Source organism: Sturnus vulgaris, chromosome 6 (genome assembly GCF_052056855.1).
Source record: "Sturnus vulgaris isolate bStuVul1 chromosome 6, bStuVul1.hap1, whole genome shotgun sequence".
NCBI classification, from domain to species: domain Eukaryota; kingdom Metazoa; phylum Chordata; class Aves; order Passeriformes; family Sturnidae; genus Sturnus; species Sturnus vulgaris.
In genome coordinates, this window is record NC_142248.1 from 17,018,147 (window position 1) to 17,045,000 (window position 26,854).

At 39.0% G+C, this 26,854-nt stretch overlaps 1 protein-coding gene across 2 annotated transcripts in view; it reads left to right on the forward strand.

The window, feature by feature from the left end:
• The window catches only part of FMN1 (formin 1), a 496,625-nt gene that overhangs the window by 26,053 nt on the left and 443,718 nt on the right, over positions 1-26,854 (forward strand). The window contains exon 3 of one of the 2 annotated variants that reach the window (XM_088167196.1): positions 13,268-13,443. In XM_088167196.1, coding sequence (XP_088023322.1) covers positions 13,268-13,443 — 176 coding nt within the window. The remainder of the gene's footprint in view (positions 1-13,267; positions 13,444-26,854) is intronic. The other variant, XM_088167197.1, reaches the window with a different exon arrangement.

The following is a 26,854-nucleotide window of genomic DNA, read 5'->3' on the forward strand; positions in this document are numbered from 1 at the left end:
CTTTGTTCATTGTTCTAAAAATTGAACTCTATTTAACTCTGTATTCTTTCTCCTGGGAACTACCTGTATTTCTGTGTTACATTTCTAGTTAAGTATAATTCAGTCATTGTCTCTGTGTCAGTGCAGTAAGGTACTTCATTTGACTTTTAACCATAAAACTTAACAGACTATACTGGGATGTTCTGGAAACTGATTTTATGATCCTCAGTTCACAGATACAGCATCCATTTTTTTTTTAATCCTAGCATGAAAGTTGATGAAGTGAAACTAATTGTACTTCTTGGTGACACAAGTTCTGGAGGGTTCAGGAGGACAAACCTTAGAAGGCCCTGGCCAGTGTGCAGAATTTGCATAACAGGTTTACTATTACAACAGAACTATAAGCACAGAAATAAAAGGAAGTTATGCTTTTCATTTGGTTCCTTTGGCATCTACATGTTGAAGATGAAAGAAGTTTGAAATAGGAGGTGTATCTTTCCCATGAATCAGAAATGTGACCAATAGCATTTTGCTGTCACATTCCTATCGTGGTGTACTTCAGAATGGCGTATGTTATCAGAGTGCCTTGGAAGAGAGAACCACCCTTTTCAAGAGCAGCACTGAATGCAGGCTTGACTAAAAGCAAGACAGAGAGCATATGCTTATGATTGATTTAAATAGGAATGCTTTCCAAAACAAAATTATATGCTAGATGGCCAACACTCGCAAAGTTGTAATTTTATATTTAAAGTAAATGTAATAATACTGGCAGCCTTGAGGTTGCTGGATTGCAGTAGTGACTGTATTTATAGCTAGTTCATTAGCAGGCCAGTGAAAAATTTCATGTGACAAAAATCCATTTGGCTAATGAGCCACCTTTTAATTAGGCTCTGAACTTTCAAAAGAATACAGCTTATTTTTTTCCTCAGTAGTGTAATATAACTGCATAAAACACTTGCAAAAGTGAATTGAATGACAGAAATATGTTCTAGTGGATTAAGCAGACCACTTGTTAGGTACTTAGACATCTAAGGCTTTGTTTTGACAGACCAAACTGAGGCCAATAAAAAGGGCTAGGTTACATAATGAAGAATGTTTTGTTTTGTAATGGAACACTTTGAGTTCAAGAAAGCCTTGATAAAGCTGAGATACTTGTGACTTCTGGTTGTTTATACAGTTACTTTGACACACAAATGTTATTGAACATGCAGATAGTATCTTGAAGACATTATGCAAACAGCCATACACTGAAAAAATATCTTTCCCAAAAAATAAAAAGCTGTCTCCAAATTTGACTAGTTTTAACATGTAGATGTGTCAGAGTTGAGACTGTGAAATGTTGCTTGTCATTTTGGCAGATACTTGTTAAAACATGAATAAATACAGACTGGATTAAAAAGAAATGTAGGTGGTAACTAATAAAGTTCTAGCTCTTTTATTTTTTTTAATCATTTCTGCTCTGCGGTTTTAAGATTGGTATAATTAACCACTCCTATACTGAATCGCACTGTAAAATAAAGAAAATGAGCGATGTTGAGAGGTAGCTGTTCTAAAATAGCACATAAAGTAACCCCCAAAACATTTCACTTTATGACATCTAGTGCTCTCACACTTCAAATATCTTGAAGTCCTCATTCTCTGTCTCAAAAAGTATATGGTAAAACTGGGTCATATTCAGGAAACAACAGTTTTAAAGTACAAAGAAATTGTCCCTAAAGATAACTGACAAGATGTATGATAGAGATTGAAACCTGAGTGGCTGAAGAGATTGGATAGGGCTGGATTTTTCTCTCTCTCTTTCCTGTATACCTACTGAAGTGCACCAAAATGTTGACAATGGAATAAATATGGTAAATGTACACCATCTTCTTTGAATGCAGAATTTTCAGTTGTTTTCAACAGTTTTTAATAGTTGAAGAGAAGTCATTCATGGATGCCACTGTAATTTAATCTTGAGCTCACATGCTGTTCATGTAGAGTACATCTCAATACATGTTTACAAAAAAAATCAAGATGCCAGGAAAAGCATAAATGTAAAAGAGAAATAGTTTGAACCTTTAATTTATTCAAAGAAAGTTTAAAATACTTTAAGCAATCCATTACAACTTTCACACCCCCATGTTTTCACAAGTAACAGTTTCTATATAGGTGGCATAATTTATTTTCAGAAGTACTGTTCACCTCTCACTTCTTGTGAAATCTATGAAAGCAAGGAATATTCAACAGCATGGAAAACGGGAAAAACTATCCAGTGGTTGTGGACTAAATCTGACTTAAGATTTCCTAAGTACCAAGGAAAAGGGTTAAAGAATTTTTTTTCAGTTAATTAAGAAAAAAGCTGGTGGATTGTTTTTGTTTTAACTGATTTCTTGTCCAATGTCTAATACAGTGAGCTTGTGATTAGCTGAGGCAAGTGAAGATTTGGAACACCATAAATAAAATAAAAGAGTGGATAATATTTAAAAAAAAATAAGATAAAGTAGGCCATTCAATATTGCATTTAAGTTCAGAGGTAAGAAGAATACAAGGCAGTGTCAGTGACACAGCTCAAATTCTTATTCAAGTGCTGACTAGAATTGTAAAAAACACATCTCAGTGCTCCATGAATGTGGTTATACTGCTTTCCTCAGGTTTTGGATGAATTGAAGCTCATTTGTGAGTCACGTTGTGCTATAGTAAAAATAAAACCTATTTAATTGATAGTTCAGTGTGACCATATACAAAAATTGTATCCTACACAGAACCTTTTCCTTGACAATAGGACTTGGACATTTGTGAAAACTCACTCAGAAAATTTGTCAGATGGGTGATAAATTCCCTTTGCTCAGTCACCCAATTTCCCTAAGACTGTAAAAGTCAGCACATGTCTGCCTATACCTATAAGATTACTTGGCAGTGCTCCAAACAATGATAGTATTCCATTAACAGAAGCATAGCAGGGCTTTGGAGTTTCTGTAATCTCATGATGTACTAAAACGCATTCAGAGGTACTTGCATTAGAAAAGTCAGCTGAATCTTTTGAAAATTTATGTGATGATGAGTGATTTAGGTTCAACATTACCCTGTCAATAGTGACATGGGATGTGCTGATGCCAGACTTAGCAAAAGTATGAACTAAGGCAATTTTTTTCTGTTTGCTACTGTCCTCATGCTGAGATATTACAGCTCAGAATCTGACCATGGCAGAAAAGTCTTCACTGCTTGATTTCTGTTCCTGTCTTAGTAAAGCAGAGAAAGTAGTTATTGGTTGCCACAGCATGGTGAAATAACATAGCTGTAGATCTTTGGGACATGAATTATCAAATAATTTTAGGTGTCAGACAGACTTCTTTATTTCTTTTATGATTGGATGTAAATATTAATGTGGCTGCTTTTGCAGAACAGGATGGAGATTCCTTAATGACTCTGAACTGTGTCATCCTACAGTTGCAAAAATGCATTTTACTTGTCCTGGATGCAATTTTTCACTTACTAATTTAGAATCACAGAATCAGTTAAGTTGAAAAAACCACTAAGGTCAATGAGTCCAACCATTAACCCAGCACTGCCAAGTCCACCACAAAACCATGTCTGTAAGTGCCACATCTACATATTTTTTAAACCCTCCAGGGATGATGACTCAACCACTTTCTTGGGCAGCCTGTTCTGATGCTTAACCACCTTTTCAGTGATGAACTTTTCCCTAATAACCAATCTAAATCTTCCCTGGTGTAGCTTGTAGTCATTTCCTCTTGTCCTATTGCTTGCTACTTGTGAAAAGAGAACAAGCCCTACCCTGTTAATACCACCTTGAGAGCAATAAGGTCTCCCCTGAGCCAGGCTAAACCCCAATTCTCTCAGACACTCCTGACAGGACTTGTACTCCAGACCCTTCCCCAGCTCTGTTGCCTTTCTTTGGACTCCCTCCAGCACCTCAATGTCCTTCTTGTATGAGGGTCCCTATCCTGAGCACAGAACCCCAGGTGCAGTGTCAATAATGTGGAGAACAGAGGGACAATCACTGCTCTGCTCCTGCTGGCCACACTATTGCTGATACAGCCCAGGATGCCTTTGGCCTCTTTGGCCATCTGAGCACATGCTGGCTCATGTTCAGCTGCTGTCAACCAGTAGGCCAAAATCCTTTCCTGCTGCGCAGCTTTCCAGGCACTCTTCCCCCAGCCTGTAGCACTGCCTGGGGTTGCTGTGACCCAAGTGTAGGACCTGGCACTTGGCCTTTTGAACTTCATACCATTGGTCTCAGCCCATGGATCCAGCCTGTCCAGGTCCCTCTGCAGAGCCCTGTTACCCTTCAGCTGATCAACACTCCTGCCCAAATTGGTATTGCCTGTAATCTGTCTGAGAGTGCACTTGATCCCCTCATCTGGGTTGTTGATAAATGTACTTAACAGGAGTAGCCCCAGTACTGAGCCCTGGAGAACACCACTCATCCCTGGCCACAGCTTCCTTCATGGCCACTCTGAGCACAGTCATACAGCCTGTTACTCACCCAGTGATGAGTGCACCCATCCAAGACATGAGCTGCCAGTTTTTCCAGCAGAATGCTGTGGGATAAAATGCCAAAGGCTTTAGTACAGTCCAGGTTGATTGTGCACATTCACAGAATGTTAAGCATTTGCACTCAAGATAATGCATATGTTAAAGCAGTCTGGACAGCGTTGGGAGTGAGGTTAGAGTCAAATCCTGACTATATCTCTTAGGTTCTGCTAAATTGGTCATAAAACTGGTGATCCTTTTGCTGCAAAATCTTGTGTATTTTGTTCTTCGTGAATGTTAAGCAAGGTTGCTGCCCATTTTCCTGGTTTCCTGATTTTCAGTATATTTTAGGCTGTTGTGTGTCTTCCTGTTGGATAAAAGGCAGAAGACTGTGACATGCAATGCAATGTTATTCCAAGAGGAATAAGGAAGAGCACAGGCCATGCAGGCCATGTGCATTCTCCTATTATCACAATGCAGCCTTGCAATGATGAATCATGGTCTAGTTATAAATAACATGCTCAGTGTTAATTAATTGTGTTGCTGTCAATAATGTCCCTGGTTATCTATACAGTCTGTTCTTTGATTGTTGCTTCTGGCACTTTTTGCATATTTCTATCCATACTTCATTATATCAAATCTTAATATTTGCACTAAAATGTTTATATAATGGCATTAATGCAATGTAGAGGTGGCTGACCTGAGTGAACTCTACAAATAGATGCATTGATGTTAAAGCTTATTTTAGGCAACTTTCAAAATTTTGAAGTGTAAAGTAAAAGATGTAGATATTTAAAATCAATCCTGCTGTCATTCCTTTTTTACTTACCTAATGCCCAAACCAAATTTTTTTCAGTGGTGACTTTGCCTTTCTCATGGTTAAGAGTGAGAACCAGTGTATAAGGAGAAATATTATAGAAAATCACATGAGAAGAGTAATGTTTTTCTATATAGTTCTTAATTTTCCTTATTGCACTAGCTACAGATTTATAATCTTTTCAAAAACTGTTGCTTGCAAGGTCAAATCTTGCTAAACAAAATAAAGAATAAAAAAATTAAACATCAGTCTTCTCCACATTCTTTTAGCTAACTGTCTAATACCACAGTTGAGAGAACTAGTTGTAAAAAGTCACAGTGAAACACTCCCCATAACAGCAATTACAGCATTAGGAATGCTTCCATTTTTGGTAGTTGCTTTGAGTGTAATCTATAACAAATATGGTAGGTGCTCCGATTGCATAGAAATTACTTCAGGTAATGAAGATGTAAACAGTTGTAAATAGGTTTTGGAAAATTATCATTATCCATTTTATAGCCCCACAAGACACTTAGCATATGCTTACTAAGAAAAACATATGTGAATTGTCAGGTATTTTAAAGTTTTCTGTAGTATTTAATTTTTGTATGTCCATAAAAGGCTCACTTGGGAAATATTGTACAATTAATACATGCTGATTGGATATTTAACTAGATTACTTTGGATATTATTCCCCATCTGGAAGCACTGTGAGCACTGAAGTTCTTTGGCATTAAAAATGAGCCTTTCACTAAAATCTCCTGGCATTGCAGCTCAGAACCTTGGCCTGAGGATTGTGGCATTTGATTGTGGACATGTGAAGTTTTCGTTTTCTCTGGGAATAGTAAAAGATTAAGAATTTGCACTGAAGTGCCAATTGCTTCCTGTGTTGTATCCTCTTGGGGCTTTTAGAATCATTGGATCTTTGTTCATTGTGCTAATTGTGAACACTTGGAGAGCATCTTGCTTGCATCTGAAAGCAAGAGTGGGCTGGCAAGTGACGAGGCAGGTCTTGCTCGTTATTTGCTCAGTGTAACTAAACTCCTTAAATTGGAGTATGTGCTAAAGCAGTAGGCTTATATGGGGACCAACTGGCTCAGCACCTTTCATGTCTGTATCCTAATTCAGAAAATACATTTTGTACTTGTTACTAGAGCTTCTGTTCCTCGGGTTTCTCAAGCACATATTGGATGATACAGCATTGCATCTTGAATATGGTTCTCTCATCTTTCTGCTGACAATCTTGCCTTTTTCTTTGTTTTATCTTCATTTTGTTTGTTGTATTTTGGTGGTTTTTTTCTGTAATCTAAATTTTACTAGCTCTTTTAGACTAAGTAATAAGTATTCTTATTCTTTCTATTAGGATTTTCTCTCTTATGGAGTTTTTTTTCTAGAATGAATAGACTGAGGTAAAAGAAAAGAAGCAGTATAAAGCATATAAATTGCTGTAAATTTAAACCCTTAATTTAAAAAAATATAAATCATTCAATATCAACAGACTAAATGAAAGTTTACTTTAATGCAAACCATTTAAATTTATGTAAGGAATTTATAGGCTTTCATAGATGTCACTGATTTTATTAGGTTTATAATGATTCTGAACTATTTTTGAAAAGCATTGAATTGTAGCACATGCTTTTGCAGTTGATACACTCTGCATTGAGAAGTTGCACAAACTTTTTTTACAAGAAAATAAATATCTGGGATTTCCTTCGTATCCCTAAATTTGGTGGTTACTCAGTCAAACTTTCTAGGCCAGAGAGCTTTATTTTCACTGTGTTTTGCTGGTATTCTTTCAATGATAGTTGTTCATGGCAAGTTATGTACAGTTTTCCACCTCCTGCAGGAAGATATCCTTCTTCAATTTCACACTTCAGAACAAAATACTGATTTTTATTTGCTAGCAAGGGAGAGAAGTCTTAATTTTCTTGGCAATAGATTTTTCTGTTAGTAATTGTATGGATTTAAAGCCACTTACACACTTTTTCTCCATTATTAGCTGTACTAAGTTGTATTTACTATTTGCAGGGAGAAAGAAGACACAGAAACAAGACAATAAATGGTTGATTATTTTGGATATTGGTACTTTAGGAGCTTCTAGCTTTCTGAGCGTTACAAGGACCTGAACTGCCACTGCAGAGTGTTGCTGCTCCAGGGCTTTGTTTCCAACTCATCACTTTGAGAGATTTGATTCAAGGACTGTGCCATTCAGGCTTCTTTGTTAGAGCAATATAAGAAGTACCAGGCTGAACAATTGCTTTTTAAATTTTACAATTTGTCATCATGCAAAAAGAATTTCCAAATCTACTGTGGAAACAGGTAATCTTCAGCAAGGATTTTGCTAAACTGCTTATACTATGAAATGCCCATGCTGCAATACAGATTAAATAGAACTATATAAATTAGGGTGAAAGATGACATGTTTTCATTCCCAAAGACAGCATTTAGTATAATTTTCCAATTTCTCTAGCTTTTCATTATCAGTTTTCTTCATTTAAAAAGGATTTATTCATCTACCAAGTGCACAATGTTCATTTTTCAGACAACTACATACTTCTTACATTCTATCCAATAAAACAGAAAGAACTGTATTGATGCTGAGATTTCAATTTTCTCTTGGGTCTCTACCAGAGCAAACAGGTTTCTTCTATTTGCTTTTTTCTCATTAAGGAAATCTGTAAAATTAAAAGAGAGAGAGGGAGGAGGGCTTCCTTTAGGTTTTTAAGTCCCCTTTCTACTTCTCTTATCTTTCTCCCTACTTACTCATATTTCTTGAACTTCATAGTAGACTTCAACTTCAGAAAATCTAATCCTATTGTCCTCTGTGTCAGCTACATACACAGGAACACTGAGTACATAACTTATATGTTTATACAGAATTAATGTCTTTCTGTAATAACAGATATGAGATACCACAGATGGCATGTGGATGAAACTGTGCAATATCATCTAACCACAGAATCTGAAACTGCTGAGGCTACTTCCAGTGCTGTTTTAATTTGAGATTTAATACACTGGGGTCTGCAATAACAGAAATAAGAGAGACAGTTTAAAGAGGAAAAATCAGAAGGCTTTTACTGCTTAGATAGGAAAAGGTCAGACCAGAGGGATGGGTCATGAAATTTGAGGTTCTCACTGCAAAACAAAAAAAAATTCGGGAGGATCCGCATATTTTGGATTTCCATAATTAAAAAAAATATATTGACTAAGTTTATCTTCATGTTCCACCAATGCTATCAATTACAATAGCCAAGCCTCATCTATTTGAACAAGGAAGTGTACCAAAGACTCTGTAACATGCTGTAATTTACTGACTTAAGATCTTGCAAGAGCTAAATCCCTACAGTAATAACATTCTCTTAAGTCAGTAATACTGTAAATCCTCTAAATGTAGTTCTGATGTTTAGAGTGTTCATTTCTACTGTCAAAATGGTGCCTTTAAATAGTCAACTTCTGAGGTGGACTGTTTCAGTTTTGTGGCTCACTTGCTGAAAAACCTATTTAGTTATTTATTTTGTCGGTTAGAGTCTTTTTTTCCCTAAAATTTAAGACCCCCAAAATTTAAAGATCCACAAAGTATGGCATTCTGAAACTCATTCCCAAATGGTGTACAAAGATTTAAATTTTATTTACCTTCTTGGCACTTCTTCCAAGAGGCAAGCAGTGAATACAAGTATCTAATTGCCACAAGGTGTTCTTCATTCTTGCATATGAAAGCTTATAACATTCAATCAACTAGGCAACAGAGTCACATTACATAGGAATCATGCAAAAAGAATAAGCATTATATTTTTATCTTATGTGATAGAGTAAAGCAATCTAGAAAGAATGGAGTGTGATGGAAATATTAACATATAGTGGTCAGGAAACATTGCTAAAAGCAATCAGTGTAAACGTTGGCCGCAGAGTTAAGTGAGTTGTGATTAAGGAAACCATGCACTGAAGGAAATGGATATCATGACATCCTAATCCCTTGAACTAGCAAAAAAAACCCAAACAAAAAACAAAAACAAAAACAAAAAACCAAAAACAACAACAACCAACCAACCAACCAACCAAACAAACAAGAAAAAAACAGCAAAAAACAAAACAACCTTAAGAAGCTGATTCTTTTTCCCCCAAGTTCTTTTTCCCAGACAGCCGAGAAAGCACAAGCAGGTTTTCTATAGAGACTGCCCATAGAAACTGTTCCATAGAATTGTGTATTCCACAACGGTGACTTAACAGAAATGTATTACATGTATCTAATATGCCTGTTTGCTAATTTAAGAATTTGTGTTTAAAAGACTTTGTACAACAAGAATGGCAGTTTGTACCGAAAAAAAGTTAGATGCAATTACCATATGATTATGTACTTTCAGCATAGGACTGGAGGGTTTAGGAAATCCTAGATGTACTATTTATTGTCACAGTCTGATGATGTGACCCTGTCTGTACCCCTGAGGTTTGAATGTCTCATCTGTCTTACTTGTGACAACATAAAAAAGTTGTTTCCTTACACTCACAAAGTCTGCACAGTAAAAATTACCAAAAAAGCATTAAGTATTCATTTCTCCCTTATTTACATTGCTCTGTCTTCCATTCCCTTGGGACAATAGATGGCAGCAGATCTGTGTTTGGGCAGTCTTCTTTGTACATACAGTGCACTCCTAAGTGGTATAAACTGTAAAACCTGGAAGACAGTTTGAATAGCAATTGAACTTTCTTGAAAGCCTTTGTTTCTTTTCAGCAGGAAAAAAATTATGCCGATTCATTTAAGCTGAGTAAAGGATAAACATATGCATTTTAAAACTTCCTAAATTTAGCCTATGAGTCAATGATATATACATGTGTTTGCATATGCATGCATAAAATATATATGACCTTTTTTAAAATGTACAATCGGATTAGGTTGCCAGTTTAAAAAAAAAAAGTTTCCTGGATCAGTGTAAATAGCAGTAAAATCCATCTGTCGGAGCTGACAGAATGGTGAACTTCAGGGAAAAATATGGCCAAACATTTAAGCATTTGCTTAAAATAGAATACTTGGAGAGATGGTTAAAGTTCTCCTTTCATATTCCACTGTCTGCTGGGTTGAATGGGTCCCTTACCATAGAAGTGGTTGTATGCTAATGGTGAGTGCAGGTGAGAACTGGTTCAGGGAGGAATGCAATCATCAGCTACTGCGGTAAATGCATAGATAACAGAACATTAAATAATAATTACATAGAGGGTGGAGAATAGAGGCTTGGTAACAGATTTGGAAGGAGTTTGCCAACAGCAAAAAATACCATAAATTAATATAATGGTGCATAAAATTAAATTTGGACAAAAACTGAATCTCTGCAGCTGAGAGAGGCACTCATTTTTCTGGAGGCCCAGAAAGCAGCATTTGGCAGGCTGACTGTTCTTGGCTGGGCCACAGTTAATTATGGGAAATACTAACTGCTGCAAGAAGGAATTCTGATTTTGGCCTCTTGCTACAGCTCTGTATCACTTAATGAATCAATGGAAATGATCAGAGTAAGCATATTATGAGTAAAAATCACTGCTGCCAAAGGAATTTGCTCTTTAGCAGTAGCTGACATAGAAGAGACACCTTGAACAACACAGCTAAAAATAATTGATCCAAAATGACTGCAAACTTTGAAGTATTAGAGGTAATGCTGAGTAGGGTGGGCAACCAGTGAATTGGCAATTACAAGGATAAAATGAATTCCCAAAGAGCATTGAATTAAAAATTGTAGTATTTCCTGGGTTTTACTAGGTATATTTGCATTTTAATGCTGCTTTCATTTTTTAATGAAAACGCATATGGTTTTTATAGGTTATATGACAGGATTCCAATTTTTTTCGTGATGAAAAGTCAGTAAATACGCACAAAAACAGTAGCACTGATCTGTGACAGAAATCAGGAGAAGCACCAAAAAACTGTCATGACAGGTTTGCTAACTTTAATACAAGTAATGTCCAATTATCTTAAAAATGGTGATTTTTACTTTTTCCTCTCCACTCACCTGGAACTTCCTCTGTATTTTCCACATCATAATCATGTAAAGGGGGATGACTAGAGGTAACTGGGCTAATTTTATGGTGCAATAAAAACGAGGTTAAAATTCAACCAATACATTTTATTCAGCTTATTATAGGCATAATATTTGTATGCAATATTAAAAGCATAATATTTGTATTTCTGATCTTAAAGCTTTCTAAATATTGAAATGACTTATGAGTAGGTTTTAGCTGGGGTAGACTTAATTTTCTTCACAGTGGCTGGTACAGGGCTATGTTTTGGATACATGGTTGCTGCATGGTATTTGGTTGCTGGCTGTAGTTAAACCACAACACTTGCATAATGGCATAAGGGCCAACAAAAGAAATATTTTATCAAATGTGTAGAAATATACAGAAGACTAATGACTCAGAAAGTCAGAAAGCAATTCTCTCTTTAGATCCCTGGTCTAAAAGATAGCACATCTGGATTTGAGAATGTCTTAAAATGTGCTGTCTTGTGTTTGAATATCTTGATACAGTTTAATATTATATGAAGTGCATAAATTCGATATGTGTAAAGGTATATGTAATCCTCTTTTGCAGAAATGCTGTATTTTGATAGATTTCTCAGATTTCTTCTGAATAAGATGAAAGATGAGTTTATTCACACAATAATGACTGACTTGTACTTTGCATTATTGGTCATTTTATCAAGTATTATACTTTGTTATGCTTATTGATACAGTGTGGCATCTAAATTACTAAATACTAAGCATAAGCTATCAGAAAGTTTGAAAATCAGCCTATATTTAATAAAATATTCTTACAGATTCTGATGGTAGTGCCTCTTCTTAAAATATCGTTTAGAGTTATGGAAAAAGAAAAAACTTATAAAAATTACAAAATTATAAGTGCCATTAATAGAAGCAGAGAAGGGCCTGGATTGAACAGGACCATAAACACCATCTAGTTCCAACTTCCATGTCATGGACAGGGATATCTTTCACTAGTTCAGGTTCCCAGAGCTCCATCAAATCTGGCCTTAAAATCTTCCAGGGCTGCTTTTATAATGCTAAGCTATGATATGCATCAGCCAGCAATCATGCTAATATGTGAAGTAATTCCGGTAAAATGTTCCAAGATGGATGTGTCTGTGTATATGAAAGAGTATGTCTAAATGAGGCTATATGTATATATCCTATAGAATATAAAAAGACGCGTTATGTTGTCCTATGTCAGACATTACACTTCAGAGAACACACTAACTTCATGGAATTAACAAGTTTTCTCATTGCTAAAGTGGAGGCTATCATGCAGAAACAGACGTTTTGGGGGGATCTAATAAACCAGCAATGCTGTGAACAGGAGGGAGAGTGCTGAGTGCTTGCAATGCATGACATACAGGAGTACACCTGTGGCTGACAGGTTTAGTTCTTACCTCTGCCATTAAATCCATGGCTGTTTGTACCTAAACCGTTCCAAAAGCAGGCTGATACTATGTTTTAAGGTTACTGGAGAAAAGAAATTATACTGAAGATTTTACCTATTGAAAGGCTCTACTTTTTATGCACTTTGGGTAAGGGACTAAGGTGGATTGGCACCTCACTGAGGCTGTGTTTAGCCAATGTTAAAAAGTTTGTCAAATCAGTATAGGGAACTTCCTTAGTGTAATTTTAGACTTCACACCCACCTCTGAAATATGTGTGCATAATGAGCACATTTAGAATGACCAGTAAGAGTGTCTTGGCAGAGGTGAAAACTTAGTCTGTGTCTGTATATGGGGGAAAGACAAGCAACCCATTTTTTTTTATGCTAGATCTGACCCACAAAATTTAAGGAGGAAAAGATTTTTTTCAGAGTCAAAACAAAGTTGGTACCCCCTTTATACCATTCTGTTATGCTTTAAACAAACAGGAGAACTGAAAGTGCACATGTTGGGTAGTGTGTATTAGAGTTTCAAAAAGATACAGAACTTTGTGTATGCAGGGATTATATGCAGATGCATAGAATTATTTAATTTAATTTAATTTAATTTGTGCCTCCCAGCAGAGTCTGCTTTGAAGGATGATTTCACTGAACAGCTGACTACTTTGGATGGGGCAAACAGAGGTGAAGATACGTGGGTTCTGGATTGTAGACTGGGGCACCCAAACTCATTTCCTCATTCAAGTGAGAAAGAGAAGATCAACAGAAGTGTGTTGCATCTGAGCCTGGAACTGAATGTGAGTAGGACTGTATTCATGCTATATTGGATTTCAACAAGCATTTATTATATACAATTACATTTTTTTGTATGCATTTATTTCGGGTCAGTCTAAAAGCATGTTCCAAAATATCTGACAAACTGCAAAGTTTTGGATGGGATACAGTTTTCCAGATGGTCTGCGAGCCCATATGTCTTTGTGCAGCTGAGAGCAATACATATGGAAAAATTTTGCATTATGTAAATAGATTAAGATACATGATGTTCCATTTCTAAAATCTCGATGGGTGTTTAGTTTACATTAGTTGTTTCCTGGAAATGCATTGCAGGAGCAAGCTGTGTGTGTGCACATGTGCATGTGTGCAGCCCAAGCACTGCAAGCCATGCTGCTGCTTCTCAGAGTTTTGGAGAAGTTGAACTGTCACTGGAGTCAGACTGGCCATGATTTTGACAGGAAAAGTTTCTAAACTTCCTGGGGTATGAAACAATGAAGCTTCAGAGGGCAGCCTGAGTTCATCATAATGTCAGGCCAGCTTAATGTAGCTGGAAATACTTACATGCTCCCAGGGTGAGCAGTAAGCAGCCTACAGAGACACGTTTTGGCAGTAATTTTCAAGCTGGAAGGAAAGAGAACAGAATGTAGAAGAAGAAAAAAACATGGGAAGGATTGAATGGTTGAAAGAATTTGCTTTAAAGACTAGATTGTATAATACAGTTTGTGCAAAGAAACACAAGTCAAATTTGTGCAAGAGTGACATCTATTGGTGGAAATAGAAAACTCACTTACAAGTATATTTGAAATGCCTTTTAATGCTTACAACCACTGTTGGTATTCTCTTGAGCTTGTTATAAAATTTCTTGTCCTAACTTTCTTTTTCTTATAAAATTATTTAGAATAGTTTTGTACCAGTGAGAAGGTACAGGTTTATCCTTGTAATAAATTGCTGAGATGAAAACAAATAATTGGACTGAGAGGAACTGTGACAAAGCTGTTATCGCTGCTAGAAATATATGCTACAGCAGGAAGCATATAGTCCTTGAAAATTCTTTTTCTGCATTTAAAAGTCCTTATATAGAGCAGGAGGAGTTACAAATGAAGGCCATTTAAGAACAACATTTTGAGTAAAATAAGAGAAAATTATTTTTTTTAAGAAATGTTTTATGTCCAAAAATCCTGGAAACAGAACAACATTTTGAGTAAAATAAGAGATGCCTGAGATTAGTAAACAGTTTGTTTTAACATGTTACAAAATATTTTATGTCTAAAATTCTAATTAATTGCATTATAAAAAGTGGAATAATTTCAGTTTCTTGTAGTTAAAAAGGAAGAGTATTTATTCTATTATTTTTAAAATACTCAGAACAAAAGTCTTAATTTTTATTAAAAAAAAGGGTGCTCAACATGGGCTGATGGACTGCTAAGGACTAACCAAGACACTTTATCCGGCAGCTCACTCCCTGTGACTCTCTTTAGGACAAAATTCTGGGTTGAATTACAGAGCCCTTGTATCTCCAAGATTATTTTTGTTCTTCAAGATAAATCCATGGGATTGAAGGAGGAGCTGCCAAAAGAACAGTAGTGAGATGGCTGCTGCAGCAGTTGCTGCCATCAGAATCTTTTTGGACTACAGCCCTGATAGAAGTAGCCTGTAAGAAAGAGAGTGGCCAAAACCAGGCTACATGAGTTGGGAGTTAGGGTCATGAGTTAGGAGTTAGGGATATAGTTGGAATCCAGGAGTTAGTGTTTGGGTTAGGGTTAGGGTTAGGGTTAGGGTTAGGGTTTGGGTTAGGGTTAGAGTTAGGTGTTAGGGTTATGTTTAGATTTAGGAGTTAGGGTGTGGGTTATGAGTTGGGAGTAGGGGTCATGAGTTAGGAGTTAGGGTTAGAATTAGAATCTAGGAGTTAGGGTCTGGGTTAGGAATTGGGGATTGGGTTAGGATTAGGATTAGGGTTAGGGTTTGGGTTAGGGTAAAGGCTAGACTTAGGAGTTAGGGTGTGTGTTATGAGTTGGGTGTTAGAGTCATCAGTTAGGAGTTAAGGTTAGAGTTAGAAACTAGGAGTTACGGTTTGGATTAGGAGTTAGGGTTTGGGTAAGGTTAGGTTTGCTGATAAGGTTAGGGTTAGGGTTAGGATCTAGGATTAGGTGTATGAGATCAGAGTTAGGGTTATGAGATAGCAGTTAGTTTATTGTATTTATTTTAGTTTTATTTACACGTTAGGGTTTAGGGTTTGGTTTAGGAGTTAGGATTTCTATTAGGTTAGGGTTAGGGTTAGGGTTAGGGTTAGGGTAAGGGTTTGGGTTAGGGTAATAGACTTAGGAGTTGGGGTGTGGGTTATGAGTTGGGAGTTAGAGTCATGAGTTAGGAGTTAAGGTTAGAGTTAGAATCTAGGAGTTAGGGTATTGGTTAGGAGTTAGGGTTTGGGTTATTGTAGGGTTACTCTTAAGGTTATGGTTAGGGTTAGAATCTAGGATTAGGTGTATGAGCTCAGAGTTAGCGTTATGAGTTAGAAGTTAATGTTTTATCTACACGTTAGGGTTTAAGGTTTGGTTTAGGAGTTAGATTTTGCGATAGGTTAGGTTTTGTTTTATGGTTAGGGTTAGGTTTAGGGTTAGGGTTAGGCTTAGCGTTAGGGTTAGGATTAGGGTTAGAGTTAGGGTTAGGGTTAGTGTTTGTGTTAGGGTTAGAGTTAGGAGTTAGGGTGTGGGTAATGAGTTGGGAGTTAGGGTCATGAGTAAGTACTTAGGGTCAGAGTTAGAATCTAGGAGATAGGGTTTGGGTTAGGAGTTAGGGTTTGGGTTAGGGTTAGGGTTAGGTTAAAGTTTAGAATTAGGAGTTATGGTGTGGGTTATGATTTGACAGTTAGGATCATGAGATAGGAGTTAAGGTTAGAGTTAGAATCTATGAGTTAGGGATTGGTTTAGGAGTTAGAGTTTGCGTTAGGGTTAGGGTTAATGTTTGGATTAGGGTTAGGGTTACGGTTAGGGTTAGGGTTAGGGTTAGGGTTAGGGTTAGGGTTAGGGTTAGGGTTAGGGTTAGGGCTAGGGTTAGGGTTAGGGTTTGGGTCAGGGTTAGGGTTTGGATTGGGGTTAGGTTTAGATTTATGAGTTAAGGTGTGGGTTATGAGTTGGGAGTTAGGGTCATGAGTTAGGAGATATGGTCAGTGTTAGAATCTAGAAGTTAAGGTTTGGGTTAGGAGTTATGGTTTGGGTTAGGATTAGGGTTTGTGTTAGGGTTAAGTTTAGGGTTCGGGTTAGGATTAGGAGTTAGGGTTAGGGTTATGGTTAGGGTTAGGGCTAGGGTTAGAGTTTGGGTTACGGTTAGAGTTAGGAGTTATGGTGTGGGTTATGAGTTGGGAGTTAGGGTCATGGGTTAGGAGTTAGGGTTAGAGTTAGAATCTATGAGTTACGGTTTAGGTTAGGAGTTAGGGTTTCGGTTAGGGTCAGGGTTAGTGTTAGGGTTAGGGCTTGGGTTAGGGTTAGTGTTAGAGTTAAGAGTTAGGGTGTGGGTAATGAGTTGGGAATTGGGGTCATGAGTTAGGAGTTAGCGTTATACTTGGATACTAGGAATTAGCTTTTGGGTTAGGAGTTAAGGTTTGGGTTAGGGTTAGGGTTAAAGTTAGGAGTTAGGTTGTGGGTTATGGGTTGGGAGTTGGGGTCATGAGCGTTACGGTTAGGGTTTGGAGTTTGGTTGTGAGTTAGGGTTAGGGTTAGAGTTAAAACTTAGGGTGAGGGATATGAGTTGGGAATTAAAGTCATGACTTAGGAGTTTGGGTTATAGTTGGAATCTAGGAGATTGGGTTAGGGTTAGGAGTTAGGGTTATGGTTAGGGTTAGGGTTAGGGTTTGGGTTAGGGTTAGGGTTAGAGTTTGGATTAGGGTTAGGTTTAGATTTATGAGTTAAGGTGTGGGTTCTGGGATGGGAGTTAGGGTCATGAGTTAGGACTTATGGTTAAAGTTAGAATCTACAAGTTAGGGTTTAGGTTAGGAGTTACGGTTAAGGTTAGGGTTAGGGTTAGGGTTAGGGTTAGGGTTTGAGTTAGGGTTAGGGTTATGGTCAGGGTTAGGGCTAGGGTTAGTGTTTGGGTTAGGGTTAGAGTTAGGAGTTATGGTGTGGGTTATCAGTTGGGAGTTAGGGTCATGAGTTAGGAGTTAGGGTTAGAGTTAGAATCTATGAGTTACCGTTTAGGTCAGGAGTCACGGTTTAGGTTAGGGTTTGGGCTAGTGTTAGGACTAAGTGTTAGCGTTAGGGTTAGGATCTGGGATTTGGTGTTTGAGCTCGGGGTTAGGGTTATGATTTAGCAGTTAGTGTTTAATTTACACATTAGGGATTAGGGTTTGGTTTATGCGTTAGGTTTTCTCTTAGGTTAGGGTTAGGTTTAGGTTTAGGGTTAGGGTTAGGGTTATGGTTAGTTGGGTTAGGGTTATGGTAAGGGTTATTAGGGTAAATGTTAGGCTTGGGGTTAGTGTTAGGGCTAGTTGGTTTAGGGTTAGGGTTAGGGTTATTTGGTTTAGGGTTAGGTTTAGGGTCAGGGTTTGTATGGTTAGGGTTAGGGTTAGGGTTACTTGGGTTAGGGTTAGGGTTAGGGTTAGGGTTAGGGTTAGGGTTAGGGTTAGGGTTAGGGTTAGGGTTAGGGTTAGGTCTGGGGTTATTTGGTTTACGGTTAGGATTAGTTGGTTTAGGGTTAGGGTTATGGTTATTTGGGTTAGGATTAGCGTTATTTGGGATAGTGTAACGGTTAGGGTTATTTGGTTTCGAGTTAGGGTTATGTGGGCTAGGGTTAGGGTTAGGGTTAGAGTTAGGGTTAGGGTTAGGGTTATGGTTAGTTGGGTTAGGGTTATGGTAATGGTTATTTGGGTAAATGTTAGGCTTGGGGTTAGTGTTAGGGCTAGTTGGTTTAGGGTTAGGGTTAGGGTTATTTGGTTTAGGGTTAGGTTTAGGGTCAGGGTTTGTATGGTTAGGGTTAGGGTTAGGGTTAGGGTTAGTGTTACGGTTAGGGTTAGGGTTAGGGTTAGGGTTAGGATTATGGTTAGGGTTAGGGTTAGAGTTACTTAGGTTAGGGTTAGGGTTATGGTTATTTGGGTTAGTGTTAGGGCTATTTCTGTTACGGTTAGGGTTAGTTGCGTTGTGGTTAGCGTTAGTTTGTTATGGTTAGTGTTATTTGGGTTAGGGTTAGGGTTATTTGGTCTAGGGTTAGGGTTAGGGTTAGGGTTAGGGTTAGGGTTAGGGTTAGGGTTAGGTCTGGGGTTATTTGGTTTACGGTTAGGATTAGTTGGTTTAGGGTTAGGGTTATGGTTATTTGGGTTAGGGTTAGCGTTAGTTGGGATAGTGTTACGGTTAGGGTTATTTGGTTTCGAGTTAGGGTTATGAGGGCTAGGGTTAGGGTTAGGGTTAGGGTTAGGGTTAGTTAGGTTAGGGTTAGCGTTTTGGTTATTTGGGTTAGTGTTAGGGCTATTTCTGTTTGGGATAGGGTTAGATGCATCTTGCTTAGGATTGTGTTTATTTGCGTTATGGTTAGGAGATTTTGGGTTAGGGTTAGGGTTAGGGTTATTTGGGCTAGGGCTAGGGTTAGGGTTAGGGTTAGGGTTAGGGTTAGGGTTAGGGTTTGTATTAGGGTTAGAGTTACTTAGGTTAGGGTTAGGGTTATGGTTATTTGGGTTAGTGTTAGGGCTGTTTCTATTACGGTTAGGGTTAGTTGCGTTGTGGTTAGCGTTAGTTTGTTATGGTTAGGGTTATTTGGGTTAGGGTTAGGGTTATTTGGTCTAGGGTTAGGGTTAGGGTTAGGATTAGGGTTAGGGTTAGGTCTGGGGTTATTTGGTTTACGGTTAGGATTAGTTGGTTTAGGGTTAGGGTTATAGTTATTTGGGTTTGGATTAGCCTTAGTTGGGATAGTGTTACGGTTAGGGTTATTTGGTTTCGAGTTAGGGTTATGAGGGCTAGGGTTAGGGTTAGGGTTAGGGTTAGGGTTAGTTAGGTTATGGGTAGGGTTTTGGTTATTTGGGTTAGGGTTAGGGTTAGGGTTAGGGTTAGGGTTAGGGTTAGGGTTAGGGTTAGGGTTTGTATTAGGGTTTGAGTTACTTAGGTTAGGGTTAGGGTTATGGTTATTTGGGTTAGTGTTAGGGCTATTTCTGTTACGGTTAGGGTTAGTTGGGTTGTGGTTAGGGTTAGTTTGTTATGGTTAGGGTTATTTGGGTTAGGGTTAGGGTTATTTGGTCTAGGGTTAGGGTTAGGGTTAGGGTTAGGGTTAGGGTTAGGGTTAGGTCTGGGGTTATTTGGTTTACGGTTAGGATTAGTTGGTTTAGGGTTAGGGTTATGGTTATTTGGGTTAGGGTTAGCGTTAGTTTGGATAATGTTACGGTTAGGGTTATTTGGTTTCGAGTCAGGGTTATGAGGGCTAGGGTTAGGGTTAGGGTTAGGGTTAGTTAGGTTAGGGTTAGCGTTTTGGTTATTTGGGTTAGTGTTAGGGCTATTTCTGTTTGGGATAGGGTTAGATGCATCTTGCTTAGGATTGTGTTTATTTGCGTTATGGTTAGGAGATTTTGGGTTAGGGTTAGGGTTAGGGTTATTTGGGCTAGGGCTAGGGTTAGGGTTAGGGTTAGGGTTAGGGTTAGGGTTAGGGTTTGTATTAGGGTTAGAATTACTTAGGTTAGGGTTAGGGTTATGGTTATTTGGGTTAGTGTTAGGGCTGTTTCTATTACGGTTAGGGTTAGTTGCGTTGTGGTTAGCGTTAGTTTGTTATGGTTAGGGTTATTTGGGTTAGGGTTAGGGTTATTTGGTCTAGGGTTAGGGTTAGGGTTAGGGTTAGGGTTAGGGTTAGGGTTAGTGTTAGGGTTAGGTCTGGGGTTATTTGGTTTACGGTTAGGATTAGTTGGTTTAGGGTTAGGGTTATGGTTATTTGGGTTAGGATTAGCGTTAGTTGGGATAGTGTTACGGTTAGGGTTATTTGGTTTCGAGTTAGGGTTATGTGGGCTAGGGTTAGGGTTAGCGTTAGAGTTAGGGTTAGGGTTAGGGTTATGGTTAGTTGGGTTAGGGTTATGGTAAGGGTTATTTGGGTAAATGTTAGGCTTGGTGTTAGTGTTAGGGCTAGTTTGTTTAGGGTTAGGGTTAGGGTTATTTGGTTTAGGGTTAGGTTTAGGGTCAGGGTTTGTATGGTTAGGGTTAGGGTTAGGGTTACTTGGGTTAGGGTTAGGGTTAGGGTTAGGGTTAGGGTTAGGGTTAGGGTTAGGGTTAGGGTTAGGGTTAGGGTTAGGGTTAGGGTTAGGGTTAGGGTTAGGGTTAGGGTTTGGGTTAGGGTTTGTATTAGGGTTTGAGTTACTTAGGTTAGGGTTAGGGTTATGGTTATTTGGGTTAGTATTAGGGCTGTTTCTGTTACGGTTAGGGTTAGTTGCGTTGTGGTTAGGGTTAGTTTGTTATGGTTAGGGTTATTTGGGTTAGGGTTAGGGTTATTTGGTCTAGGGTTAGGGTTAGGGTTAGGATTAGGGTTAGGGTTAGGTCTGGGGTTATTTGGTTTACGGTTAGGATTAGTTGGTTTAGGGTTAGGGTTATAGTTATTTGGGTTTGGATTAGCCTTAGTTGGGATAGTGTTACGGTTAGGGTTATTTGGTTTCGAGTTAGGGTTATGTGGGCTAGGGTTAGGGTTAGCGTTAGAGTTAGGGTTAGGGTTAGGGTTATGGTTAGTTGGGTTAGGGTTATGGTAAGGGTTATTTGGGTAAATGTTAGGCTTGGTGTTAGTGTTAGGGCTAGTTTGTTTAGGGTTAGGGTTAGGGTTATTTGGTTTAGGGTTAGGTTTAGGGTCAGGGTTTGTATGGTTAGGGTTCGGGTTAGGGTTACTTGGGTTAGGGTTAGGGTTAGGGTTAGGGTTAGGGTTAGGGTTAGGGTTAGGGTTAGGGTTAGGGTTAGGGTTAGGGTTAGGGTTAGGGTTAGGGTTTGGGTTAGGGTTTGTATTAGGGTTTGAGTTACTTAGGTTAGGGTTAGGGTTATGGTTATTTGGGTTAGTATTAGGGCTGTTTCTGTTACGGTTAGGGTTAGTTGCGTTGTGGTTAGGGTTAGTTTGTTATGGTTAGGGTTATTTGGGTTAGGGTTAGGGTTATTTGGTCTAGGGTTAGGGTTAGGGTTAGGATTAGGGTTAGGGTTAGGTCTGGGGTTATTTGGTTTACGGTTAGGATTAGTTGGTTTAGGGTTAGGGTTATAGTTATTTGGGTTTGGATTAGCCTTAGTTGGGATAGTGTTACGGTTAGGGTTATTTGGTTTCGAGTTAGGGTTATGAGGGCTAGGGTTAGGGTTAGGGTTAGGGTTAGTTAGGTTATGGGTAGGGTTTTGGTTATTTGGGTTAGGGTTAGGGTTAGGGTTAGGGTTAGGGTTAGGGTTAGGGTTAGGGTTAGGGTTTGTATTAGGGTTTGAGTTACTTAGGTTAGGGTTAGGGTTATGGTTATTTGGGTTAGTGTTAGGGCTATTTCTGTTACGGTTAGGGTTAGTTGGGTTGTGGTTAGGGTTAGTTTGTTATGGTTAGGGTTATTTGGGTTAGGGTTAGGGTTATTTGGTCTAGGGTTAGGGTTAGGGTTAGGGTTAGGGTTAGGGTTAGGTCTGGGGTTATTTGGTTTACGGTTAGGATTAGTTGGTTTAGGGTTAGGGTTATGGTTATTTGGGTTAGGGTTAGCGTTAGTTTGGATAATGTTACGGTTAGGGTTATTTGGTTTCGAGTCAGGGTTATGAGGGCTAGGGTTAGGGTTAGGGTTAGGGTTAGTTAGGTTAGGGTTAGCGTTTTGGTTATTTGGGTTAGTGTTAGGGCTATTTCTGTTTGGGATAGGGTTAGATGCATCTTGCTTAGGATTGTGTTTATTTGCGTTATGGTTAGGAGATTTTGGGTTAGGGTTAGGGTTAGGGTTATTTGGGCTAGGGCTAGGGTTAGGGTTAGGGTTAGGGTTAGGGTTAGGGTTTGTATTAGGGTTAGAGTTACTTAGGTTAGGGTTAGGGTTATGGTTATTTGGGTTAGTGTTAGGGCTGTTTCTATTACGGTTAGGGTTAGTTGCGTTGTGGTTAGCGTTAGTTTGTTATGGTTAGGGTTATTTGGGTTAGGGTTAGGGTTATTTGGTCTAGGGTTAGGGTTAGGTTTAGGGTTAGGGTTAGGGTTAGGGTTAGTGTTAGTGTTAGGTCTGGGGTTATTTGGTTTACGGTTAGGATTAGTTGGTTTAGGGTTAGGGTTATGGTTATTTGGGTTAGGATTAGCGTTAGTTGGGATAGTGTTACGGTTAGGGTTATTTGGTTTCGAGTTAGGGTTATGTGGGCTAGGGTTAGGGTTAGCGTTAGAGTTAGGGTTAGGGTTAGGGTTATGGTTAGTTGGGTTAGGGTTATGGTAAGGGTTATTTGGGTAAATGTTAGGCTTGGTGTTAGTGTTAGGGCTAGTTTGTTTAGCGTTAGGGTTAGGGTTATTTGGTTTAGGGTTAGGTTTAGGGTCAGGGTTTGTATGGTTAGGGTTCGGGTTAGGGTTACTTGGGTTAGGGTTAGGGTTAGGGTTAGGGTTAGGGTTAGGGTTAGGGTTTGGGTTAGGGTTTGTATTAGGGTTTGAGTTACTTAGGTTAGGGTTAGGGTTATGGTTATTTGGGTTAGTATTAGGGCTGTTTCTGTTACGGTTAGGGTTAGTTGCGTTGTGGTTAGGGTTAGTTTGTTATGGTTAGGGTTATTTGGGTTAGGGTTAGGGTTATTTGGTCTAGGGTTAGGGTTAGGGTTAGGATTAGGGTTAGGGTTAGGTCTGGGGTTATTTGGTTTACGTTTAGGATTAGTTGGTTTAGGGTTAGGGTTATAGTTATTTGGGTTTGGATTAGCCTTAGTTGGGATAGTGTTACGGTTAGGGTTATTTGGTTTCGAGTTAGGGTTATGAGGGCTAGGGTTAGGGTTAGGGTTAGGGTTAGGGTTAGTTAGGTTATTGGTAGGGTTTTGGTTATTTGGGTTAGGGTTAGGGTTAGGGTTAGGGTTAGCGTTAGGGTTAGGGTTAGGGTTAGGGTTAGGGTTAGGGTTAGGGTTAGGGTTTGTATTAGGGTTTGAGTTACTTAGGTTAGGGTTAGGGTTATGGTTATTTGGGTTAGTGTTAGGGCTATTTCTGTTACGGTTAGGGTTAGTTGGGTTGTGGTTAGGGTTAGTTTGTTATGGTTAGGGTTATTTGGGTTAGGGTTAGGGTTATTTGGTCTAGGGTTAGGGTTAGGGTTAGGGTTAGGGTTAGGTCTGGGGTTATTTGGTTTACGGTTAGGATTAGTTGGTTTAGGGTTAGGGTTATGGTTATTTGGGTTAGGGTTAGCGTTAGTTTGGATAATGTTACGGTTAGGGTTATTTGGTTTCGAGTCAGGGTTATGAGGGCTAGGGTTAGGGTTAGGGTTAGGGTTAGTTAGGTTAGGGTTAGCGTTTTGGTTATTTGGGTTAGTGTTAGGGCTATTTCTGTTTGGGATAGGGTTAGATGCATCTTGCTTAGGATTGTGTTTATTTGCATTATGGTTAGGAGTTTTTGGGTTAGGGTTAGGGTTAGGGTTATTTGGGCTAGGGCTAGGGTTAGGGTTAGGGTTAGGGTTAGGGTTAGGGTTAGGGTTTGTATTAGGGTTAGAGTTACTTAGGTTAGGGTTAGGGTTATGGTTATTTGGGTTAGTGTTAGGGCTGTTTCTATTACGGTTAGGATTAGTTGCGTTGTGGTTAGCGTTAGTTTGTTATGGTTAGGGTTATTTGGGTTAGGGTTAGGGTTATTTGGTCTAGGGTTAGGGTTAGGGTTAGGGTTAGGGTTAGGTCTGGGGTTATTTGGTTTACGGTTAGGATTAGTTGGTTTAGGGTTAGTGTTATGGTTATTTGGGTTAGGGTTAGCGTTAGTTGGGATAGTGTTACGGTTAGGGTTATTTGGTTTCGAGTTAGGGTTATGAGGGCTAGGGTTAGGGTTAGGGTTAGGGTTAGGGTTAGTTAGGTTAGGGTTAGCGTTTTGGTTATTTGGGTTAGTGTTAGGGCTATTTCTGTTTGGGATAGGGTTAGATGCGTCTTGCTTAGGATTGTGTTTATTTGCGTTATGGTTAGGAGTTTTTGGGTTAGGGTTAGGGTTAGGGTTATTTGGGCTAGGGCTAGGGTTAGGGTTAGGTTTAGGGTTAAGGTTAGGGTTAGGGTTAGGGTTTGTATTAGGGTTTGAGTTACTTAGGTTAGGGTTAGGGTTATGGTTATTTGGGTTAGTGTTAGGGCTATTTCTGTTACGGTTAGGGTTAGTTGCGTTGTGGTTAGTGTTAGTTTGTTATGGTTAGGGTTATTTGGGTTAGGGTTAGGGATATTTGGTCTAGGGTTAGGATTAGGGTTAGGGTTAGGGTTAGGGTTAGGTCTGGGGTTATTTGGTTTACGGTTAGGATTAGTTGGTTTAGGGTTAGGGTTATGGTTATTTGGGTTAGGGTTAGCGTTAGTTGGGATAGTGTTACGGTTAGGGTTATTTGGTTTCGAGTTAGGGTTATGAGGGCTAGGGTTAGGGTTAGGGTTAGTTAGGTTAGGGTTAGCGTTTTGGTTATTTGGGTTAGTGTTAGGGCTATTTCTGTTTGGGATAGGGTTAGATGCATCTTGCTTAGGATTGTGTTTATTTGCATTATGGTTAGGAGTTTTTGGGTTAGGGTTAGTGTTAGGGTTATTTGGGCTAGGGCTAGGGTTAGGGTTAGGGTTAGGGTTAGGGTTAGGGTTAGGGTTTGTATTAGGGTTAGAGTTACTTAGGTTAGGGTTAGGGTTATGGTTATTTGGGTTAGTGTTAGGGCTGTTTCTATTACGGTTAGGATTAGTTGCGTTGTGGTTAGCGTTAGTTTGTTATGGTTAGGGTTATTTGGGTTAGGGTTAGGGTTATTTGGTCTAGGGTTAGGGTTAGGGTTAGGGTTAGGGTTAGGTCTGGGGTTATTTGGTTTACGGTTAGGATTAGTTGGTTTAGGGTTAGGGTTATGGTTATTTGGGTTAGGGTTAGCGTTAGTTGGGATAGTGTTACGGTTAGGGTTATTTGGTTTCGAGTTAGGGTTATGAGGGCTAGGGTTAGGGTTAGGGTTAGGGTTAGTTAGGTTAGGGTTAGCGTTTTGGTTATTTGGGTTAGTGTTAGGGCTATTTCTGTTTGGGATAGGGTTAGATGCATCTTGCTTAGGATTGTGTTTATTTGCATTATGGTTAGGAGTTTTTGGGTTAGGGTTAGTGTTAGGGTTATTTGGGCTAGGGCTAGGGTTAGGGTTAGGGTTAGGGTTAGGGTTAGGGTTAGGGTTTGTATTAGGGTTAGAGTTACTTAGGTTAGGGTTAGGGTTATGGTTATTTGGGTTAGTGTTAGGGCTGTTTCTATTACGGTTAGGATTAGTTGCGTTGTGGTTAGCGTTAGTTTGTTATGGTTAGGGTTATTTGGGTTAGGGTTAGGGTTATTTGGTCTAGGGTTAGGGTTAGGGTTAGGGTTAGGGTTAGGTCTGGGGTTATTTGGTTTACGGTTAGGATAAGTTGGTTTAGGGTTAGTGTTATGGTTATTTGGGTTAGGGTTAGCGTTAGTTGGGATAATGTTACGGTTAGGGTTATTTGGTTTCGAGTTAGGGTTATGAGGGCTAGGGTTAGGGTTAGGGTTAGGGTTAGGGTTAGTTAGGTTAGGGTTTGCGTTTTGGTTATTTGGGTTAGTGTTAGGGCTATTTCTGTTTGGGATAGGGTTAGATGCGTCTTGCTTAGGATTGTGTTTATTTGCGTTATGGTTAGGAGTTTTTGGGTTAGGGTTAGGGTTAGGGTTATTTGGGCTAGGGCTAGGGTTAGGGTTAGGTTTAGGGTTAAGGTTAGGGTTAGGGTTAGGGTTTGTATTAGGGTTTGAGTTACTTAGGTTAGGGTTAGGGTTATGGTTATTTGGGTTAGTGTTAGGGCTATTTCTGTTACGGTTAGGGTTAGTTGCGTTGTGGTTAGGGTTAGTTTGTTATGGTTAGGGTTATTTGGGTTAGGGTTAGGGTTATTTGGTCTAGGGTTAGGGTTAGCGTTAGGGTTAGGGTTAGGGTTAGGTCTGGGGTTATTTGGTTTACGGTTAGGATTAGTTGGTTTAGGGTTAGGGTTATGGTTATTTGGGTTAGGGTTAGCGTTAGTTGGGATAGTGTTACGGTTAGGGTTATTTGGTTTCGAGTTAGGGTTATGAGGGCTAGGGTTAGGGTTAGGGTTAGTTAGGTTAGGGTTAGCGTTTTGGTTATTTGGGTTAGTGTTAGGGCTATTTCTGTTTGGGATAGGGTTAGATGCGTCTTGCTTAGGATTGTGTTTATTTGCGTTATGGTTAGGAGTTTTTGGGTTAGGGTTAGGGTTAGGGTTATTTGGGTTTGGGCTAGGGTTAGGGTTAGGGTTAGGGTTAGGGTTAGGGTTAGGGTTAGGGTTTGTATTAGGGTTAGAGTTACTTAGGTTAGGATTAGGGTTATGGTTATTTGGGTTAGTGTTAGGACTGTTT